The sequence below is a fragment of the Sorex araneus genome, chromosome 5 (genome assembly GCF_027595985.1).
Source record: "Sorex araneus isolate mSorAra2 chromosome 5, mSorAra2.pri, whole genome shotgun sequence".
Lineage (NCBI taxonomy): Eukaryota > Metazoa > Chordata > Mammalia > Eulipotyphla > Soricidae > Sorex > Sorex araneus.
The window spans coordinates 14,629,332-14,648,837 of record NC_073306.1 but is presented as its reverse complement, the minus strand read 5'-3'; the positions used below and the strand labels follow the sequence as shown (position 1 = coordinate 14,648,837).

The 19,506-nt window shown below is 43.4% G+C and overlaps 1 protein-coding gene across 6 annotated transcripts in view; it reads left to right on the top strand.

Annotated features, from left to right (window-relative positions):
- The window catches only part of NFIA (nuclear factor I A), a 632,562-nt gene that overhangs the window by 542,594 nt on the left and 70,462 nt on the right, over positions 1-19,506 (top strand). For all 6 annotated transcript variants that reach the window (XM_055137450.1, XM_055137452.1, XM_004607099.2 and 3 more), the window contains exon 7: positions 3,774-3,902. In XM_055137450.1, the coding sequence (XP_054993425.1) occupies positions 3,774-3,902 (129 nt within the window). The remainder of the gene's footprint in view (positions 1-3,773; positions 3,903-19,506) is intronic.

Below are 19,506 nucleotides of genomic sequence, written 5' to 3'. Positions count from 1 at the left end.
AAGGCTCTCCTGTTGGATTTCTCACTCACACCATCACTGGGTAAATGAGAACTCTGTGTTTGATTGCTCTCGTCTGCTGAGCATTGGAATAACTCAGGTAGCTTAGGAACATGGCAAAGAAGAGAAAGATAGAACTGGAAGGTGAGAAGATCAATCACGAGACAAACGCATCTTGAAATTCTTCTATTTTGTTTTCCACCAGTGAGTTTTAGATATTCGAGCCATAACCAGCAGTGCTTGGGGGTTGCTTCCAGTGATACTTGGAGGAACTTGCGGTTCTGGGAATCAAACTTGGGGGTCCTACATGCAAAGCATGCACTCCAGCCCTTTAAGCCATCTCCATGGCACCAGCACTGGATTTTTAATAGAATTTTTTAGGAAGAAATATTCCATAGAAACGAGACTGTGCAAAATTTCAGCTCATTCTGTAAAATTCTTTATTTTTAGATATTAAAAATAGCTTTGAAGTAATATTTTGTTGGCTCCATTTATTTATAATCTTTTTAGGATTGAAGAAATTTTTTAGTCTGATATTTCTAAAAAAAAAACATGGAAATTGAAATTTTGATTAATTAAGAGAGAGCCAGTCAGTCATTAGTCTCCATATCGTGAGCATGTAAGAGTATGCATAGCTAATTGGTAAAAGAAATTTTAACAAGGAGTTTATTTTTAAAGTAACTTACAGAAACCAAATTTGGTTTCAAAAGTAAGGCCAAGATTAATGTTCCCTTGCTTTTAACATAAAGCAGTTCACCAGCATTTTGAAATTCATCTGGTCAATTAAGTGTACGTAGCAAATTAACCAAAACATACATTATGCATATGGAGAAAATATTAAAGTATATAATAAGGAAGTATGCTCGATACTAGTCTTTAAAAATTGAAAACACAGAGTAATTTTGAGACTCATGACAGCCTTAGGGTTCATATTACTTGACTGTGATAAATTTAGATTATACATAGTGTGGCTTGTTCTTGCACGGAGACAGAATTTCTTCTCTTTAACCCTTTGAAAGAGGTTTTGCATTTTGCTGATTTTGAGCGCATTTACCAACTTGATCATTCTTTAGACTTTTTATTGCCTACATTGTGTGTGTACTTCTCTATCCTTCTAGAAGGCAAATGGTGGTTATAAATCATGTCAACCTTCCTGCAGTATTTAGAATGATGTGCATTGGGAAAACATGAACTTTTCAAAGAAAGGTAACTTTTACTAAGTCTAGCCCCTTACTTTCTGTAATAAGGTTATTTCAGATACTGCATTTCATCAGTGACTCCATTGTCTAGAAAAAATAAAACCCTGCCATCTTAAGCGTTTTGACATTTTTATTTTTTCTATTCTATTTCTGTTTCATGACACATAATCCAGGCATTTGACAATTTAAATCAGTGAACGGGTTGCAGCCTAAAAATTGGTCTGCAAGGGGATAGTTTCTATAAATTTGAGAGACTTGGGTATGTTTTGTAGCATTTTTTTCTTAAACTTTAAATTTTTGAAATCCTTTATGTTTATATGATATGACTGAACTGTGGTTTCTTACAATTTATGTTGATCCAAAATACATTGCATTTTATAATTTGGTCCCCCTAACAGATCCACTAGTCAGCCCTAAGCATTGCCGGGTGTGGCCAAAAAAAAAATGTAAAAGCAAAAAAATAACAAAATCTCAGTATCTCCAAATGGGTGTGAGCTCTTTGGTATGGCAGGAAGCTAGTTACTGATAAATTTTGCAACCAGATATAGCTAAAGTCATCTGCTTTATGACTAAAGTCATTAACTTTGCTTTTAATTCAAATTACATGAATATGGATCTAGAAGAGATCTGATCTAGATCAACTGTCCATCTAATGTGAAATTGCATGCCACTTCATGTCCAAATGCAAACATTCTTATTAGTTTGTTACTTGTTTCTTTATTAGGGGGTCAGTGCCTCAGTTTTCTTATTTCCACGTATCAGTGGGTAAAACCACAGATAAAATTAACCTGTGCAGGGAGTTTAAATGTTGGGGGGGGGGGGCATTGCTTAAGTTACAACGTTCCAGGCCTTGGGTGGTGGATATCCTGAAATTAGAGGTGAGCAAAGCATGCATAATCTGTCCTTGGAGAAACTGTCATCATACGTGAAGGTTGTGTGATAGCCTCGTGTGATAGCACACGAAGAAAATCTGTGATCAGAAATGACAAGGAGATATTTAGATACAAGCCAAGCTAACTGAATTTCAGAACCGAGCTCTACCTACACAGTGTTGAGCATGATGTGTGTTACTTAGCAATCTCACAACTCTTCCATGCTAATACTGTTACCATAACTTTTCTAGTTCAACCAAATGATTCTCTGGTCATAGGCTGAATACAACACATGCACACATGCACGAGTAAGATGAGAATGTGTTCTTTTGACAAAAAAGCAGCCTCGTTTTCTGCTACAAACTTTAGAAAGCCCATATTTGTCCTGTGGTGTTCAGACTAGGAGTCATTTTCTTTATTTTTATATCCAAGTTTTCCCTGTTTGTATTGGCACCTAACCAAACTGATAGATGATTCCAGTTGTGTGTGTCAGCGTGGTTGCTGAAAACATTACAAATCCAGTCATTATGAGGGACTATTTTCCCGTTATTTTCTTTAGAAAGAATTTCCTATGCTGGAAATGTTCTGAATGCCTTAGAAGCACTAGTTATTTTGGTGTGTGTGTGTGTTCTAAATTTTTTTAAAAGCTTTTCTTAGGGGCTGAAGATGTTATACAGTGGGTAACGGGCTTGCTTTGCATATAGCCAACTCTATTTCCATTCCTGGTACCCCATATTGTCCCCTGAGCCCTGCCAGGAGTGAGCCCTGAGCATGAGTAAGCTGTGAGTACTGGTGGGTGTGTCCCCAAAACAAACCAAAAACTTCTATTATATTTTATTAACATAAAAGTAATATATGTTGATGATGAAAAGACCAGCAAATAAGTTCAGGTAAACCATCCAAGTTTACTGCAGAAACTACTGTTAGGGGTTCATGCAAATTTTCTATCTGTGTCCATAGAAATGCATTTCTAAATGGCATCGTCATGTAATAATCTATTTATATTGTAATTGCTTCTTAAAAATTACAAGTGTATTACAAATATCTCTCTATGCCTTTGCTCTTATGATACTATTTGTATTGGGTATATCATATTTATTTAACCAATTTCTAATGTTTGGGCATTTAAGGATTTTTGAAAGCTTTTTCCTCTCTATTTTTTTTTACAATTATGAATAATTCATCAGCTGAGTAACTGAGTTACAATTGTTGAGGGTGTTTTCTTTTTTCGCTGATAAAATAGCTCAATTATTTAAAATGCAGAGAAAATGTTTGGTGCTGCAGTCTGGTGGCTGATAGGATGAAATAGTTGCAGGCAAGGCTGCTGTGTGTATCCATCGCCACCTTCCTGAGGAATCCCAGAGACTGCAGGCACATGGAGGAGCTTCCAAGAAACACTCTGGTGCTCTCTGAGCAGAGATCAGTTATCCCTGCCCACCACCTAGGGACCATGATTTAGAAGAATTATTTTGAAATCAATTTTAAATAAACTTATCTAGGCACCATTCTATCACTTGTTTGTCCCTGTGACAAACTCAAAGCGATTCAAAATGAATTTCCCATTCACGGTGGCTCCCCCCCTCTCACCCCCCCCCGCCTTTTATTCTTCGCATGACATCTTGGAGTTTCCACGCATAGCTGGCAGGAGGGTCAATGTGTGAGTGGAAGTGAGCTTACGACTTAACCAATCCATCCTTTCTCCCAGGCTTGCCATCTCCCACCACACTGAAGAAGTCGGAGAAGTCGGGTTTCAGCAGCCCCTCCCCTTCGCAGACCTCCTCCCTGGGAACAGCCTTCACCCAGCACCACCGACCTGTCATCACAGGACCCCGAGGTGAGCTGCCCCGGGGAAGTACCGAGTGGGGTGGGGGAGAGGGTGCTAAGTTCAGAGCTGGGAACCCGAGTAACAAAGTAAAGGGAAGCCAGGACTCCCCCGGGTGCTCCCGAAGGGCTGAGTCTTCTCTTATCTTGGGCGTCACTTTGGACCTGAGAGATCTGGCATCACCCCTGGTCCTCACTCTAAAGGGGGGAAAAGAACCCAAACCTGGAATGATGCAGAAATGGGAGTGGAGGGCGGGGGAAGGGTTTGTGTTTGAGCAGACAACGAAATTGTCTTACAAGCTTGCCCGAGAAGGATGTGGATGTGTGGGTCTGTGTGTGTGTCATGCAAGTTCATAGTCATAGAGTCTCTCACCTGTTTCCAAGGAGGAGCTTCTCTTCCATCTCTCATTCCTTCCACGTCCCTTTCCTTGGACCCCCGACTTCCAGACGTGGCCTTCTGAATTGATTGTTTGCTCGCAGTGTTGACGAGCTGTCTCCAGTCCCTCCTTTTGAAGTGGTAGATAGTTTGTCTGGTTTTCATTGCAATGCTTTCATTGTTTTTGTCTCTCGTGCTTTTAAGTTTATTATTAAAATGTGTCCGCAAGAAATATGATTTGTATGTCCCATTAAAGACAAGCCTTAAACCCCTCACCCCGAGAAAAATGTCAGCAAATCACTTAACTCGATCTTACGGAGAGATGAAAATATTTATTAGTTTGTTTATGAAACTCCCCTCGCAGGAGGACACAGACCCATAACCGTGCTTGCTTTCTTCCGTCAGATTTCTGCTTAGGTAGGCCCTGTGATCTCCCAGCTGGTATCATAAAACATCCTAGAAAGATGTTGTCTCTTGACTGCTTTGACATAGGCCTGGGGAAGCGGAAGTGTCTGTATTAATCTCAACGTGAGTCCCACAAATTGGAATCCCTTTAGGAAGATTCTGTGTGGGTAACAGGGAAATACGGTGGTTGAGAGGGCTGTCCGGTGGACACAGGCAACGATGCCACTGAAAGAAGTCAAGCTTCTGACTGTGGTGTGAAACTCTTTCTGTATCCTTGATCATGAAAGCTTCTTCCTCATCATCATTGGCAGCACCTTCTCAAGATCCCACTAGTATTTCAATTTTGTGTGTGTGAATGTGTGGTATAATTAGAGAGAACATATATATGTATGTATGTATATGTCTTATATATCATATTCATTTTGTATATATTATATATATATATTTCTAATTTGAAGGCTTTGCATCGGAAGTGGGTTATACAATGCCAGAATGAGGATCTTTAAGTGGGGTAGCATGATGATATCTCTTTATAGCCAGCATTCGTTAAGCATCAAACATGTGGTGGGAAATAAGAGAGATGAAGCCCTTTTAGTTAGGTTTCTTAATCTCAGGGAGATAAGGCACGGAATAGTTCTCATCTTTATTACGGGCAGGTTAATACACTGTCAATGTGAAGTGAATCTGAAAAGCAGAAATCTGTGGGTGTAGAGAGGGAGATAATATGGATATGGGTCTTCCCGTTCACTAGAGAAGGGTTGACGGTATGACTGTCTCTGTGCAGACCCGGGGGTTCCTGTCCTCATAGAGTGTATAGTATAGTGTAGGAGAGATACAGGAGAAGCCTGTCAAAGACAATATGAGACCTGCTATCACTTCGTGTCACTTTCTTTCAAATAAATAGACCCCACAGTGTAGATAATGTTCAAGTGAAACTGTGAAAGATGCTTAGATGAGTGCAGGCATTCCAGTCAAAGGACAGATTGTGTGTAGCCAGGCAATAAGGATTGAGAAGAAAATATGCTAAGGGTCAGGACAGCTGGCTAAACTGCTTCTTTGCCTCTTCACTGGCTCTCTAGAATTTTTAAAAAATATTTTACCAGTTAAGTGGAGACAATTCTATTGTTGCATGAACTTTTTCTCCCAACCTCATACTCTGATATAGTAACTGAAACCAGGCTTTGTAGAGAAACTTAAAAGAACACAGAACAATTTATCTGTGTCAGAATTCATTCAGTACCTGTTCAGAGTACTTTGTACTTACCTTGCCTTAAAACTGTAGTTCTAGAAATGATCAGAACTGGTTCTGGCCTTAACCCATGGGTGCCGTAATTGGGAACTTCTCTAATGGTAGACTACTAAGTTCACTTACCAAAGGGCCCACCCCTGGGTTGAATCAGAGTAGGACTCCTTAGCCTACAAGAGATTTGGTCTATTTGTATTCGTGCATATGTTTGTGAGGAAGAGAAAGATGCCCGGTTTAAGAACTATGGAATACCAAAGATTCTTTGTTTTCACCAGAGTTCAAGATGGTTCCCAGCATCCTCGGTTCTCCTTTCTGGAAAATCTACTCAGGTACCCACTCTAACCGCGCAAACTGCCCCCCTTAGTGGTCTGGTGAAGGGAATTGGATAGTTGAGATGAAACTCTTCAGTGCCATCTTTGTGGTAAGAATCATGGAGCTGTGAGAGGCTAACATAAGACATTATTTGGCTAAGATTTATTTTTAAGGTTGGTATTCAACCTCTTGTTATCTAAGAAATATCTGTGGCTGATGCTCTATTTTAGTTTGCTCTGTCCCGATTGGGTATTGCATCATATCCAATGCTACGGGTTTGATATCTCAGGGAGATGAGGCTGGTTTTAAGGAGGGAAAGTCTTGAGCACGACAGAGTGGTGACAGGTACCCGACCAATGGAGAGAGTTCAGACTCTCAGATTCCATTAGCTATGGATAGTTCCTACTAGCATCGAAGTTGTAAATCAATCAGGAACCCAGAAAGACCATCAGACTCCCACCAGGACCTGAAATAACAGAGGGGTGTATTCTTTGTCAGTTTCCCAGGGGCCTGGGGAGTTGGGTGATAGGGGTCTGTTTATTGTTCAGGCTTACATGGCGTAGTTCTTCCTGGATAACACCAGGTGGTCCTACCTCAGGCTCCTGAAGCTTTCTTCAAATTTCCGGCTGGCAATACTTGGGCTGGACAAGCACCCCCATTTGTGAGAAGCAGCTGTGAAACAGTCTTGTGCCCAGCTCAGGGGTGAAACTTGAAATGAGCCACAGCCAAGCAGGGTCACGTCCTGAGTGAACTCAAAAACATAAGCTATATTTAAATATTAGTGGGCTGGAGTGATAGTACAATGGGTAGGGCGCTTGCCTTGCACGTAGCCAACTGGGGTGTATCCCTGGCACCGCATAGGATACCCCAAGCCCCACCAGGGGGGATTCCTGAGCACAGATCTAGATGTAAGCCCTGAGCATCACCAGGCTTGGCTCCAAAAGAAAAGAAGAAATTAATGACTACCTTTCACAAACAAGAGCTCCCTTTGAGCACTGCCAAGCCAAGGCAGGGCAGGGAAAAGTGAAACAGGCTGTCAGAGGGAGGAGGCAACTTCCTGGCGCCATCAGCATAGACATGGTGTCTTCTTCACCTGCTGGGCCAACTGAGCACTTGGCTTGACATGGTGGAGCCATGGGCTCGAGTCTGTGAATTGGAGGTCCTAAGCTCTATCTGGCCCCACATCGGAAGTACCAGTCTTTATAACCACATACCAAGAAAGAGAGAGAGAGAGAGAGAGAGAGAGAGAGAGAGAATACTATGGCCACATAAACAGCCAATCACCATTCTCATTTGGGCCTTGGAAATCCCTATGGCCTTCACCTGGCTGCATCTTACCTATTCCCAGAACCTCGGACAGCCTGGACCTTCCACCTGACATCTCCTTGGTCCCTTCCAGGCAGATCTCCTTTTGCTCACACTCCTTACACCCCTGGCACCTTTCACACCTGACCTGTCCTCCACCCAGGGCTCTGCGTTGTTGATGCTCATGTTGCCTCACCTTCCTGAGGGAAAGTTCTGGCAGGAGGGATCTCAGATGCTCTTTTGTACCTGCTTGGTACCTTAAAGAATGAATTTTCTGCTTCGATAGCGGTGGAATGAATGAAGAAGCTCTCGGATTACACCTAATGTACACAAAAGACATTCAGCCCCTCAAAAGGATGGGTTCACAGTGCTTCAGAAGCACCAAGGGTGAGCCATGAATAATGGTTCTTGCAGGAATTCTTTACAAGGAATGACCAAAGTGAGAACCATTTTCAGCCTTTCAGTCAAAGAAAACGTTTGCCATGTATGCGGAGAAAGTTAAGTAGAGGTAAAGCATTTTGGAATTTCCTAGGGAGTACAGCATATATTAAGTATCTGTAAAGGTATTTGTGACTTTAGAGATATATTAGGACATATTAGGACAATTACTGTGCCCTGTTAGCTGAAAAATTGAGCTTTGAAAGTTTTTTTTAACCAGTACTTAAATTTTCAACTGTAATAAAGTATTTAATCACCAAAATTTATCTTATTCGTGATAATTGAAAAAAATCCATATTCTTCCTGCGCCTTTTCAAGTTATAAGTTTGATGGTTTAAAGGCCCTCCTTCCTTTTGAGAATTATCAGGAGCAATCACCAGTGATAGTTTAGAGTGTCTTTTCTTCTTGAAACTTATGGGGTTCAGTCTAAAGCTTTTGCTGTTTTCAAAACAACAGTCTAATGATTGATGATTAAAAGCTCTGCAAAGGAAGTCAAGTCTGTGCTTCAGAAATGTGAAAAAGGAGGAATTGTGGGTGACAGTTGGTAAGAGGCACTGCCCTGTATGCACGGGGAGGCAGAGGGAGAAAGCCATCGGCAACTACGCATTCACCTGGATTTCATCTAAAAACCCATTCCAGTTCACAGAGTGGTGAGCTGGGAATTTTTTTTTTTTGCCACATCCAGTGGCACTCAGGGCTTATACCTGGTTCTGTGCTTAAGGATCACTCCTGGTCAGCTCAGGGGACCCTATGGGTGCCTGGGATAGAACCTAGGGTGCCTGGGATCAAACCTGGGGTGTCTAGGATCGAACCCGGGTTAATCTCCTACAAGGCAAGCACCTTAGCTGCTCTGGAAATTTCTGCTCCAGTTCATTCTCTCTCAGCTAAGCGTGTGTTGGGCTGCAGGTAAGGACAGTTGTGCTAAGCAGCTTGGTTTTTATTTTTATTTTCTTTTATTTGAAAACACACATGCCCTTTGGGATTTTTGGGGGGGTTGTCTCAGTACCCAGTATGGTCAGTATTTCTCCTCGAATCCTCGGTCTTCTGGGTTATCTTCTGTGGATCTTGCTCTCCTCCTGGTCACAGCCTCACCAATGCTCCTCCGCATTCCAGGGAAACAGGAGGCTTTGGAATAGCTGCCAGCTGCAGAGAATCTTACAGAGAATCTTTTTTTTTGTTGTTCTTTTAAAAAAAAAATTATTGAATCACTGTGAGATAGTTACAAGCTTTCATGTTTGGGTTACAATCTCACAATGATCAAACACCCATCCCTCCACCAGTGCACATTCTCCACCACCAATATCCCTGGCATACCCCCCCTTTCCCACCCTCCCCCTGCCTCCATGGCAGACAATATTCCCCATACTCTCTCTCTACTTTTGGGCATTATGGCTTGCAGCACAGACACTGAGAAGTCATCATGTTTGGTCCATTATCTACTTTCGGCATGCATCTCCCATCCCGACTGATTCCTCCAGCCATCATTTTCTCAGTGATCCCTTCTCTATTCCATCTGCCTTCTCCCCTCTGCTCATGAAGCAGGCTTCCAGCTATGGGGCAATATCCTGGCCCTTGTATCTACTGTCCTTGGGTGTCAGCCTCATGTGATGTTATTCTATACTTCACAAATGAGTGCAGTCCTTCTATGTCTGTCCCTCTCTTTCCAACTCATTTCACTTAGCATAATACTCTCATGTCTATCCATTTATAAGCAAATTTCACGACTTCATCTCCCGTAACAGCTGCATAGTATTCCACTGTGTAGATGTACCAATGTTTCTTTAACCAGTCATCTGTTCCAGGGCACTTGGGTTGTTTCCAGATTTTGCAAATATTGCTGCAAACTTGGCCACACAATCAAACTGAAAAGGACTCTGGGAAATCTAGATTTTTAGCTGGGCATTTTGGGTCTCCATCTAAAATTGACCCCTTTTAGGTATTTAACTGGGGGCCCTAGGCTGGCCAACAGCAGCATTTTTTACCTTAACACTTTCAGGTAAGAAATCTGAGCAGACTGGAACCCAGAACTCAAGGCTTGGCTCTGTGTCCTTTCACCCCATCCATGGTTGTACTTTTTTTCTCCCCTCCTGGCAGATGTTAGCTGTGCTACTGTAGACAGTTCATTTGCTTTCCCATTTTTCGTACTTGTCAAAGATGTAGCATAGTCAGATTTTCCCATAAGCATGAAAGAAGCCATGTTTTTCACACTGTTGGGGCTTTTTTTTGGGGGGGTTGTTTTTGTTTTAATAATGGCCATAAACAAATAGCTTGACTTTTTTATTAGCCTCTGAATTCTTCCTGCTGGTAAATGTGGGGTGGCTGTTCAGCGAGAGTCATTTTTGCAAAACAAATTTTGAGGACTCTTTGACTGTTTTCAACATTAAAATGAGCTTTCAGACTCCCATTAGCATCTGGTGACCATTAATTTGTTTTTGCCACATATATGCCCCCTTCTTGATCAGAGAAGCTTGGAGTCTGGGTTCAGTGCTCCTGCCTCCTGGTAGACAACAGGACAGAGTGCTGTGGGACACACTGACAGAGAACACCTGTGACATTGGACACTTAGTCCAAGCAAGCCTAAGAATGAACCCTGTTCTCTAGAAGCCTACCTTCAAGTTTAAGCATACAAAACAAAGCAACAGCAAACAAATCAGGTTTTTAGATGAATAAAAAGCAAAGATTTAAAACTTAAAAAAAATATATGTGAGCATAAAGCTAAAGCTAAACCTAATTCCTTCATGGGTCCAAAAATTTATTTATACACAAAGGGAGTTTCAAAGCAAAATTACCCGGGTTCTAAAACTATGCATTCAAGTATACTAAAACAATAGCCGTATTAACCCCAGATTTATCGTGCAGCTCTCAAACAATCATGCCAGTTTCTGTTTGGAGAGGGAGTCAGAAGTTTATATGCTCTGTAAACCTCTCTAGCTCTGTAATCCTCCCGGCCCAAACGGAGATCCTGCCCCAACTGAGGAAATAGCTCAGGGTCTGAAGTTAACACTATCTTCCAGTTTGGCCAAGAAAAATAGACTGCACAGAATTATGAGAACTGAGATCACCTTCCAGGAAGTTGAGGTCCCCAGGAAAGGTTGGAGGAGGTCAGTTTAGAGGAGGCAGGGAGGAGAGGGTGGTGGTGAAAGCCCTGGTTATTACAAGGGGTCAGGGTCCTCTGTGTTCCTCCTCCCTGTGTCTCTTGGTCTCTGGCCTGGCATGAAGCACAGCACCAACAGATATTTGCTGGAGACATACACGGGGCCGTGGGGTTTCACTGCAGGCAGAAATTTAGGGATCGCTCTCTATCCCTCGTGTATGATAATGGTATACTATTCAGATACTTGTATTTGGCAGCATTTAGGGATAGGTAGACCATAGCAAGTAAGTACTCACTACATATTCATTTTGTTTTACGTGAAGAGCATCTGTCTCAAGAGGCATTAGGGAGAATGCTGAGATCAACCTTGTCCCTTTTTATGGACCGTTTGCTATCATGTTACAAAAGTTAGTGTCCTAATGAAAGACCTTCAAGAAGGAATAAACACCGGCGGTCCATCCTTCCCATCACCATTGCTCTTCCCAGGACATAGGTCCCATCCCTCTGTCGTGACTGCGTGTCACAGGGCTTTCTTGTCTGGGACCTACAGACCCCTTTTCCTGTTGGTAAAACTTTTACTTGTAGAACATGCTAGCTCTCCTTCCGATGGAACTGGATCTGCTCTGTCCCTCCTGGCTTAGTGCCGTTGGATCATCCGGGGAAAACATGAAGCAATTAAGTACCTGTGGCTAACAAGGTGCTGAAATAACCTGCCAACAGACGCAGGTGTTTGTTTATTGTTGGAGTGTGTCGTTGGGCAAAACCTCACGTTGTCTTTCCATAGACAGGAAGGCCAGGCTGGATTTGGTAAGTGCGGGCGTTCCAGCCCTCACACGCGGGCCTGGGAGGAGCGTGGACAGGAAGTTGGAGTGTCGGTGCCTGGCCTAATGGGAAACATTGTCCCTGGGATTTGGAGTAACTGGATAGTAAAGAGGAAAAGCAGCTTTTTCGCAAAGGCCCTTTAAGTCCCAGTTCAGGAAATTATTAAATTCATTAGCCAGATACTTACAACCAGCTATTACTGCCCAGCCAAAGGAAAAAACAGTGCCAGCAAATGTTTTAAAACTACAACTAAACAAAAGTCAGGAAGCGTGTAATTAAAACTGTACCTTTATTGTATTGTAAAGAGTTTCACTGTGACATGGAAAATATTTAAAGGAGAAGGTTGTTTAGCTAATTTGTCTGCGAGTGAACTGCTCGGTAGAGAACCATCCTAAATTAACTGGAAGGCCACCCACCGAGCAAGCCTCATAAAGGGCCGGGCCTGCTCAGCTTGGATTTGTGGAACTGTTCAATAATTAGTAGATAAATGCATAACTAAAAGCTCTATTACACTAATAATTTGTACAGAGATAGATGTGTGAGACAACCTGCTGGGTTAATTTGTCATCCCCCCACCCCCACCCCCTAAGCAAACTTCTAAAGAGAGTGCTTCTCGGCCCAGGAATCCTGCTCGTGTGTTTAATATGCTGTCCTGAGGAGGCCGGGTTCAAGCCATCCGGCCATTTGCATCCTTAATCTGTTGAAGAGGCAAAATGCCCCAAGGGTGAGTGCCAGGAAGAAGAACAAGATTAACTAGGGGGCCCTATGATCAAGTCTTGAGTGAAGAAGCTGTTCTCCATTGGAATTCCACACCCTCCTCTCTCTTCTCTCCACCTCTCTCTTTGTACTCTCTCCGTGCACCTCTCCTACACCCCCCCCTCTCTCTCACATACACACGCACACACGCGCGCACACACAGCCCCATGTATGTAGACTAAGGTAAAGTCCCTAGTTCTGAGCCAGGGTTATTAGACACCTCTCCTTGTCCAGACCTCTAGGTACTACTTGTTGTATCTCCAATTCCATCATCAGTTACATCTCTGGCAGTTCTTTGTTTCTGGTATTACTTAATATCGCATCAATTCCATGGTTAGACTCACTCTTTCCCCTCTTTATTTGACTTTTTATTTTTTTGAGAGTGAGTTCAAAAATATTCAGAAGTAAAAAATGGCCCTTGCCTCTCCCCTTAACGTGCAGTCTTCTCTTCTAACGGGGAGGCACACACAGTTGCTTGTATTACATATGAGGCTCCCATGCATGTAAGCTCCCGTGCAGGGCGCTCAACCTCCGCTATTGACAGAGCCATAAATCATGTTAAAGCTAAGTGAATTCCTGCAGCACGGGACTGTAGCTTTAACAATGTTTATGTAGTATCAGCTTATCATCCATGTCGGGAGAGGAGGGTGAGTGTTGATACTCGAGATGGGAGAGTATGCTCCCCTGAATGCGAATGCACAGTACTCTCATGGGGAAGGGCGTCTCTGTGCAGCCTTGGGCCTGTGACAATGAGTATGTTGAGTCACTCACCTCTGCCAGGCCTTTCTGGATATATGTCTGTTACTGAGGCAAAGCCCTGTAGGTCACTGGCTACTTTGTGCATATCGGATTCTGTTTCTCTTCTCCACATAACTGTTTCCTCTTGACGGGTGCAAGACACATGGGATGACCCTCGGAATGCCAGGTCCTGTGATATAAGAGGGGTTCTTTGGGGGTTAGAGCAATAGTACAGAGGGTAGGGCCTTTGCCTTGCACGCGGCCAACCCGGGTTCGATTCCCAGCATCCTGTATGGTCCCCTGAGCATCGCCAGGAGTAACTCCTGTGCATCGCCAGGTGTGATTCAGAAAAGCAACAACAACAAAAAAAGCGTTCTCTGTACAAATCCCTCAGAAATTAACTAAAGCCATTGGCCATCTTAAATAGGGGGCACTGGGAGCATCAGTTTCTCTGTTGTGCCTGCCTGGAGTTGTGGGGGTTGGAAGAGCTGGTTTCTCTGTTGAGAGAGGAGCTATCACCATTTTGACCTCTGCGCAGCCAGCATCGCCCCCCCCCCCCCGCCCCGCATCTTCCATACCCAACCAATTGCTCTTCTCTGACTGGAAAAAGGGGGAATCTCAGCAGGATTGAGGCAAGGGACCCCCTCACCTAGGATGGTAGCCCTTTGTCTGGATGGAGTAAATATCTCACAAGCACTGGTACTGTTTATCGCAAACCACGTTACTCGTTCTACAGTTCAGGCTTCAGGGGCTCAATGAAATCCAGGTTCTTAGGAGAGACTGAGAGTCCAGCCGTGGGTCTCTCAGTTCATGAAATCAAAAGAAAGGAACTCCCCTCTGACTGTATAAGCAGAACCCCGAATCTCACGTATGACCTGACACAGAGATTCTCGCACTTGCTGTCGACGCGAGCGCACCCACTGCGGAGGGGCCATCTCCCTCTACAGGGCCAGTCCTCAGGAAGAGTCATTTTGAGTCGTGCCCTCTTAACCAATGCACAGGCAAGAGAAGGCGCACCTGGAAATGAGAAGTTCACTGCGTCCCGGTTGATGTAGGGAGGGGCTGATTCTAGAGCCCCAGAGTTGAGCCCTGAAACCCTGCCAAGACCCATACTCTATAATGGCCGTGTTTGCAGTGGAGAGGAGTAAGAGCCTCACTGATGCCTCGAGACTTGGTCCCCTGACTTCAAAGGCCAGGCTGATTCTTCTTGAAGTTCCCCTGCCCCCCCACACCCCGCACGTGAAATCTGCCAGCAGTATGAGTAAACCCTTACGGCCTTTGTGGTGCATTCTGGAAGAGCTTTGAGTCCAGGTTGCTGCTTTGGAACCCGCGCTCCAGTAATCCTGTTGCTCAGAAATCCAGCCTTTAACTGCTGCAGGAACCTGACGATTTGGTGACAGGGCTGCTGCTCACCAGCGCAAGGGCTCATGTTTGTCGTGGGGTTTCATGTGTTTATTTGCTGTTTCTTGTCCTGTTGGTTTGTTTTGACGTGTTGGCACGGATAGGCGAATAAATCAGGCCCTCACTCTTGGTAATCCTCCAGGAGGCTGGGACCTCCCCACGGGCAGGACTTTTTAAAAATTCTCTTCTGCAGGACTGCAGGGTGTATGCTAGTGTCCTTCGGACCCTTCTCTAGAGGCTTCCTTGTCTGGTTCTGTCCACCTCTGTGGCCATCCGGTCTGTGATGGTTGCTCTTCCTGACTGTCCTGATCTTTTCTCTTCTTCATCTCCTGTCCTGTGGCACTGCTAGCATAGTCCGTGGAGGTTCCAACTTCCCTTCCTGGACCAGGAGTCTTGTCAGCTTCGTTTACTGAACAGTCCTCTCTGCATTGCTGGTGCTCACAGCGCATGGGTGGAGTTTCAGCACGTGTGTTCTATGCCCACCAGGATGGCGATGCAGGAATTGGTTCATGCGTGTGAGCTGTTGCGAAAATAAGGTTCTGCAAGGACTAAAAAGCTGAAGCATCGTCTCGCTAAGCTTGATCTTACCCACTCTGAACTTTTAAAATCCTATAGGTTTTTCCTGATCTGAAAATAGAACATTTTCATTGCGTCTGATTAAGGGTAAAATGATAGGGGTGGTCTCAGAACACTCTAGAATTCTTCCAAAGTGGCCTTCCAAATCTAATCAAATAGAAATGTCCTTTAAGATAATGGAGGAAAGGGGTTGGAATGATAATGTAGCGGATAGGGTGCTTGCCTTGCACATGGCCAACCTGAATTCGATCCCCAGCATCCCATATGGTCCCCTGAGCACCACCAGAAGTAATTTCTGAGCACAGAACCAGGAGTAACCCCTGGGCATCGCTGGCTGTGATCAAAAAAGAAAAATGTATATATAATGGAGGAAAAGTGTGTAACATCCTCCCTAAAGCCCAAGTATCTGAAGATTGGCTTTAAGTTATCCCCCGGGACCTAACACCCCAGAAAGAATTTTTTTAAAGCATTTTCTTTCCAAAGGCACGTGTTCCCTTGTTGCAGAATTTTTAAAGATTTCAGTGTTATTACAATGGGTCGTTTGTGCTGAGGTATTTGTAAATGTGATCTCAGAGATGGAGTTCCACTGGAATTTAAAGCTAAGCAAGCCTCTGTGATTAAATAGTTCAAACTCTTGGTTTTGCAGAATTAGAGGAGAGATAAGTTATTGCATACATAAGTAAGCCAGGAAGGGCAGAAACAAAACTAAGACCCAAATTCCTTAATCAGGAAAGGTTCCTGTATAGTATACCAGATACTCTGGAAATGAGAACTTAATAGTCGAAATGTATTAGTTGTTTGATGATGGAATCCCAATAACTAACATGGCAGACCATTCAGGAGGAACGATAAAGACTTCAGGGGTTCAGGATTAGGGAGACCATGCCCTGAATCTGGTTCCACAAGGTGAAAGGGGAGGCCGGTATCCACAGACATTGTAGGTCTAAGTGAAAATAGGTTCTAAATGGAGACAATCAAAAAAAAAAAATGATCACTGTTATCCTGTTGCTCATCGATTTGTTCGAGCGGGCACCAGTAACGTCTCTCATTGAGAGACTTATTGTTACTGTTTTTGGCATATTCAATATGCATGGGTAGCTTGCCAGGCTCTGCTGCGTGGGCTCGTTACTCTCGGTAGCTTGCCGGGCTCTCCGAGTGGGGCGGAGGAATCGAACTCGGGTCGGCCGCGCGAAAGGTGAACGCCCAACCGCTGTGCTATCAAAATAAAATAAATGGAGACAACCTCTTAACTCTAGGTTTCTAGGTTAAGTTTCTAGGTTAAGCCAAGGTGGCGTTTCCCTATATTTAATCAGAATCACTTCACTTGTATCACTTGTCTTCCCGTTGATCTTTAATTTGCTCGAGTGGGCACCAGTAGCGTCTCTATTTGTCCCTGTCGCGTGCTAGTGTAGCCCAATGATATTGCTTGCTCCAGGAACAGGAAGAGCCTCAAACCATTCATTCAGGGTTTTAACGAAGAAGTCTGACCATCTCGTTGGTGGGTGGCCATGCCGTCTTTTGATGTGCTGTGGAATCCAGTCGGTAACAGCTCTAGTTCAGTGGTCATCTCTGAATTGCATTACATGTCCAGCCCATCTGATTTTTGATGTCTTGGCAAACGAGACAGTGTCCCTGATTCTTGATCAGGGACATTTAATCAGAAAGAGACTTTAAATGTCATTGTATCTTTGATTATCAAATCATTGCAGTTGTGCCTTGATTTAGATTTTGTTGATGAAATTTTTTCAGGCCTTTATGCAATTTCCATACTGACATACATTTTAAAATTAACATACATTTTTTGTGTGTATGTACATATATACACATGCACATGCATATCTATATGTTTTTTATCCAAGAGACACTGTAGGAAGCAAGTCTCCCACCCTCACTCATGGCTTCCCTCTCACTGTTTTCTATATCGGATCAGGTCCTGGCACGAGGCAGTACATTCCAGTTTGTTCATTTTCTATCTTCATCCTTACCTGTATCAGTGTTTAGTAGTAAGAGAAGCTATTCATTGACTACCTGACTGTCTGGCCATGTGCTATGTATGTCTCCTTTCATCCTCACAACACATCTCTGAGGCATGATTAGCTCCACTACACAAATGGCAAGACTGAATCATATAGCTCAGAGATGAGCCATAGTGGACAAATGAAAGAACTCGAATTTAAATCCATGTTCCTCGTCTTACACCACTCCCCTGCTTGACGCCTATAGGTAAATTGAAAGTATACATAAGCTCTCATCCGAGTTGTGCCCCATACGCCACTGAAAGTAGTTTATTTAAATGTCGGGTGCCCAAGGCTGTGTACATTTGTTTCGAGAAGTGATTCTTCAGCATGCCTGTGCATTTCCTGTGTCCCTGTAACTATCAAAATAAAATGTTCATTTGGGGTTTAAAAAATTATTTTTAATAAATTGAAACACAGTTTCAATTTTAATAAATTGAAACACAGATGTAAGGCAGGGCAGCTTGGCTGATGGAATGAAAGTCAAAGAATCACCGCTGCAGAGGAGCATAGCAAAGGTGGTCCAAAGGTATAAGAAAGAAAGTGTAAGCTCGGAACAGCTAGTGAGGCTGTAGAAAGCAAGGAGATTGCCTCAACACTCTACACAAAGGCCAGGCAGCACCAGAAAAGCTGGGCCAGGACAGACTCAGGGGCTGGCTGGGTGAGAGACTCATGATTGCCAAGGGCTTATGTGCCAACAGCACATGGCAGGTGTTTGGAGAGTAGATGGGAATGTGTGTGGCCCCTAAGTCAAACCCAGCTCTCTGCTTGTCTCCGCAAATACAGGTTCACTGGACCATAGCCCACAAGCTTGTTTGTGCAATATCGATGTCTGTTGCTGCATTATAGTAGTGAACTTGAATAATTACAACAGAAACTGTAGACCTGCAAAGCCTCACCTGTTTACTGTCTGGCCTTCACAGAAATGTGTTTGCCAGCCTCTGGTCTAAAGTAGAAGCCAGGACCTTTGACAAAAGAAGGGTTGCTAAGTCACGAACATTGATCTAAATAAAAATGTTAAAGGACTTTAGGAGGGTTGTTTTGTTTTCGTTTTGTTCTGGTTTTGTTCTGATTTTTTAAAGTTTGATTTGTTTTTTTTATTTTGGTCATTTTCCAGACGACTTTGGAATTTGATCTTTACCCTGAAGATCTCTAACAGAATAGAATTTAGTGTGGCCTAAAGCTATTCTGGCAGCAATAATAGAAAAATATTAGTGTTTGCTTTGCAAGCCACTGTAAATCATGTCTGTTTCTCTCACTTGACACAGTTGGGGGTTCCTCTGCTGTGGCTTGTGTCTCTGTAATGGTAAAGATGTGAGCCCAGGTTTTCCAAATTTTGACTTGCCTCAGGTCACATTTATCACTTAGAAAAGTCCCCACCTTCCAAAGATTTGAAAGCTATAGCCAAAGTCTCCTTTCCCGTGTCTGTGTTGCAATCGTTCTCATAGCTCCAAACTTCTAGGTGTCATAAATGGCAAGTCTGGCTCATGCATGACTGATCAGTTATAGTTCTTTATCAAAAAGGTCTATTTTGCACTGGTAGGTAGGGTACAACGGTCTTATACATTGCGGTTTTGAGTTTGTGAGGTTCCTGAAGTGTGTAGTGGTTCACAACGCCAAACAATTCCTGCTCCATTCACTTTTGTGGAAAGCTATATTGGGGGGGTTAGGCTGGGGGTAGAGGGGAAAGGTCATGTTTTTCCTCCCACTTTCTTTCGAGAATGCTACTTTATTAAAATAATTTTTAATAAATGATTTTATTATAGTCTGTTTTAATAATTTAATACTATCCCAGAGTCTCCCAGAGTTCTCAATGTTCCCTTTTACTCTATAGGAAGGGCTGGTTTTGTCTGAAGAAGTTACTGCTGGTGATTCGTGTTCGGACTGAAGTTCTGCACATGGCAGGGCTAGAGAGGAAGAGAGCTTGGTTCTTTGAGTGAACTCTGGGTGTAACAGTACCCCAAGAGTGTTCTGCATCTGAGGCGGAGAAGTTGAGTGTAAGATTTGGGCCACCCTCTCCATTATTTTTCTCTTAGGTCACCCGTAGAAGAGAGACTAGTATTTAAAGTCAAACTAATGTGAAAGAATCCATGTCTCTGTCACACTAGTGAGAATCTACCCTGTGGCTCTTCT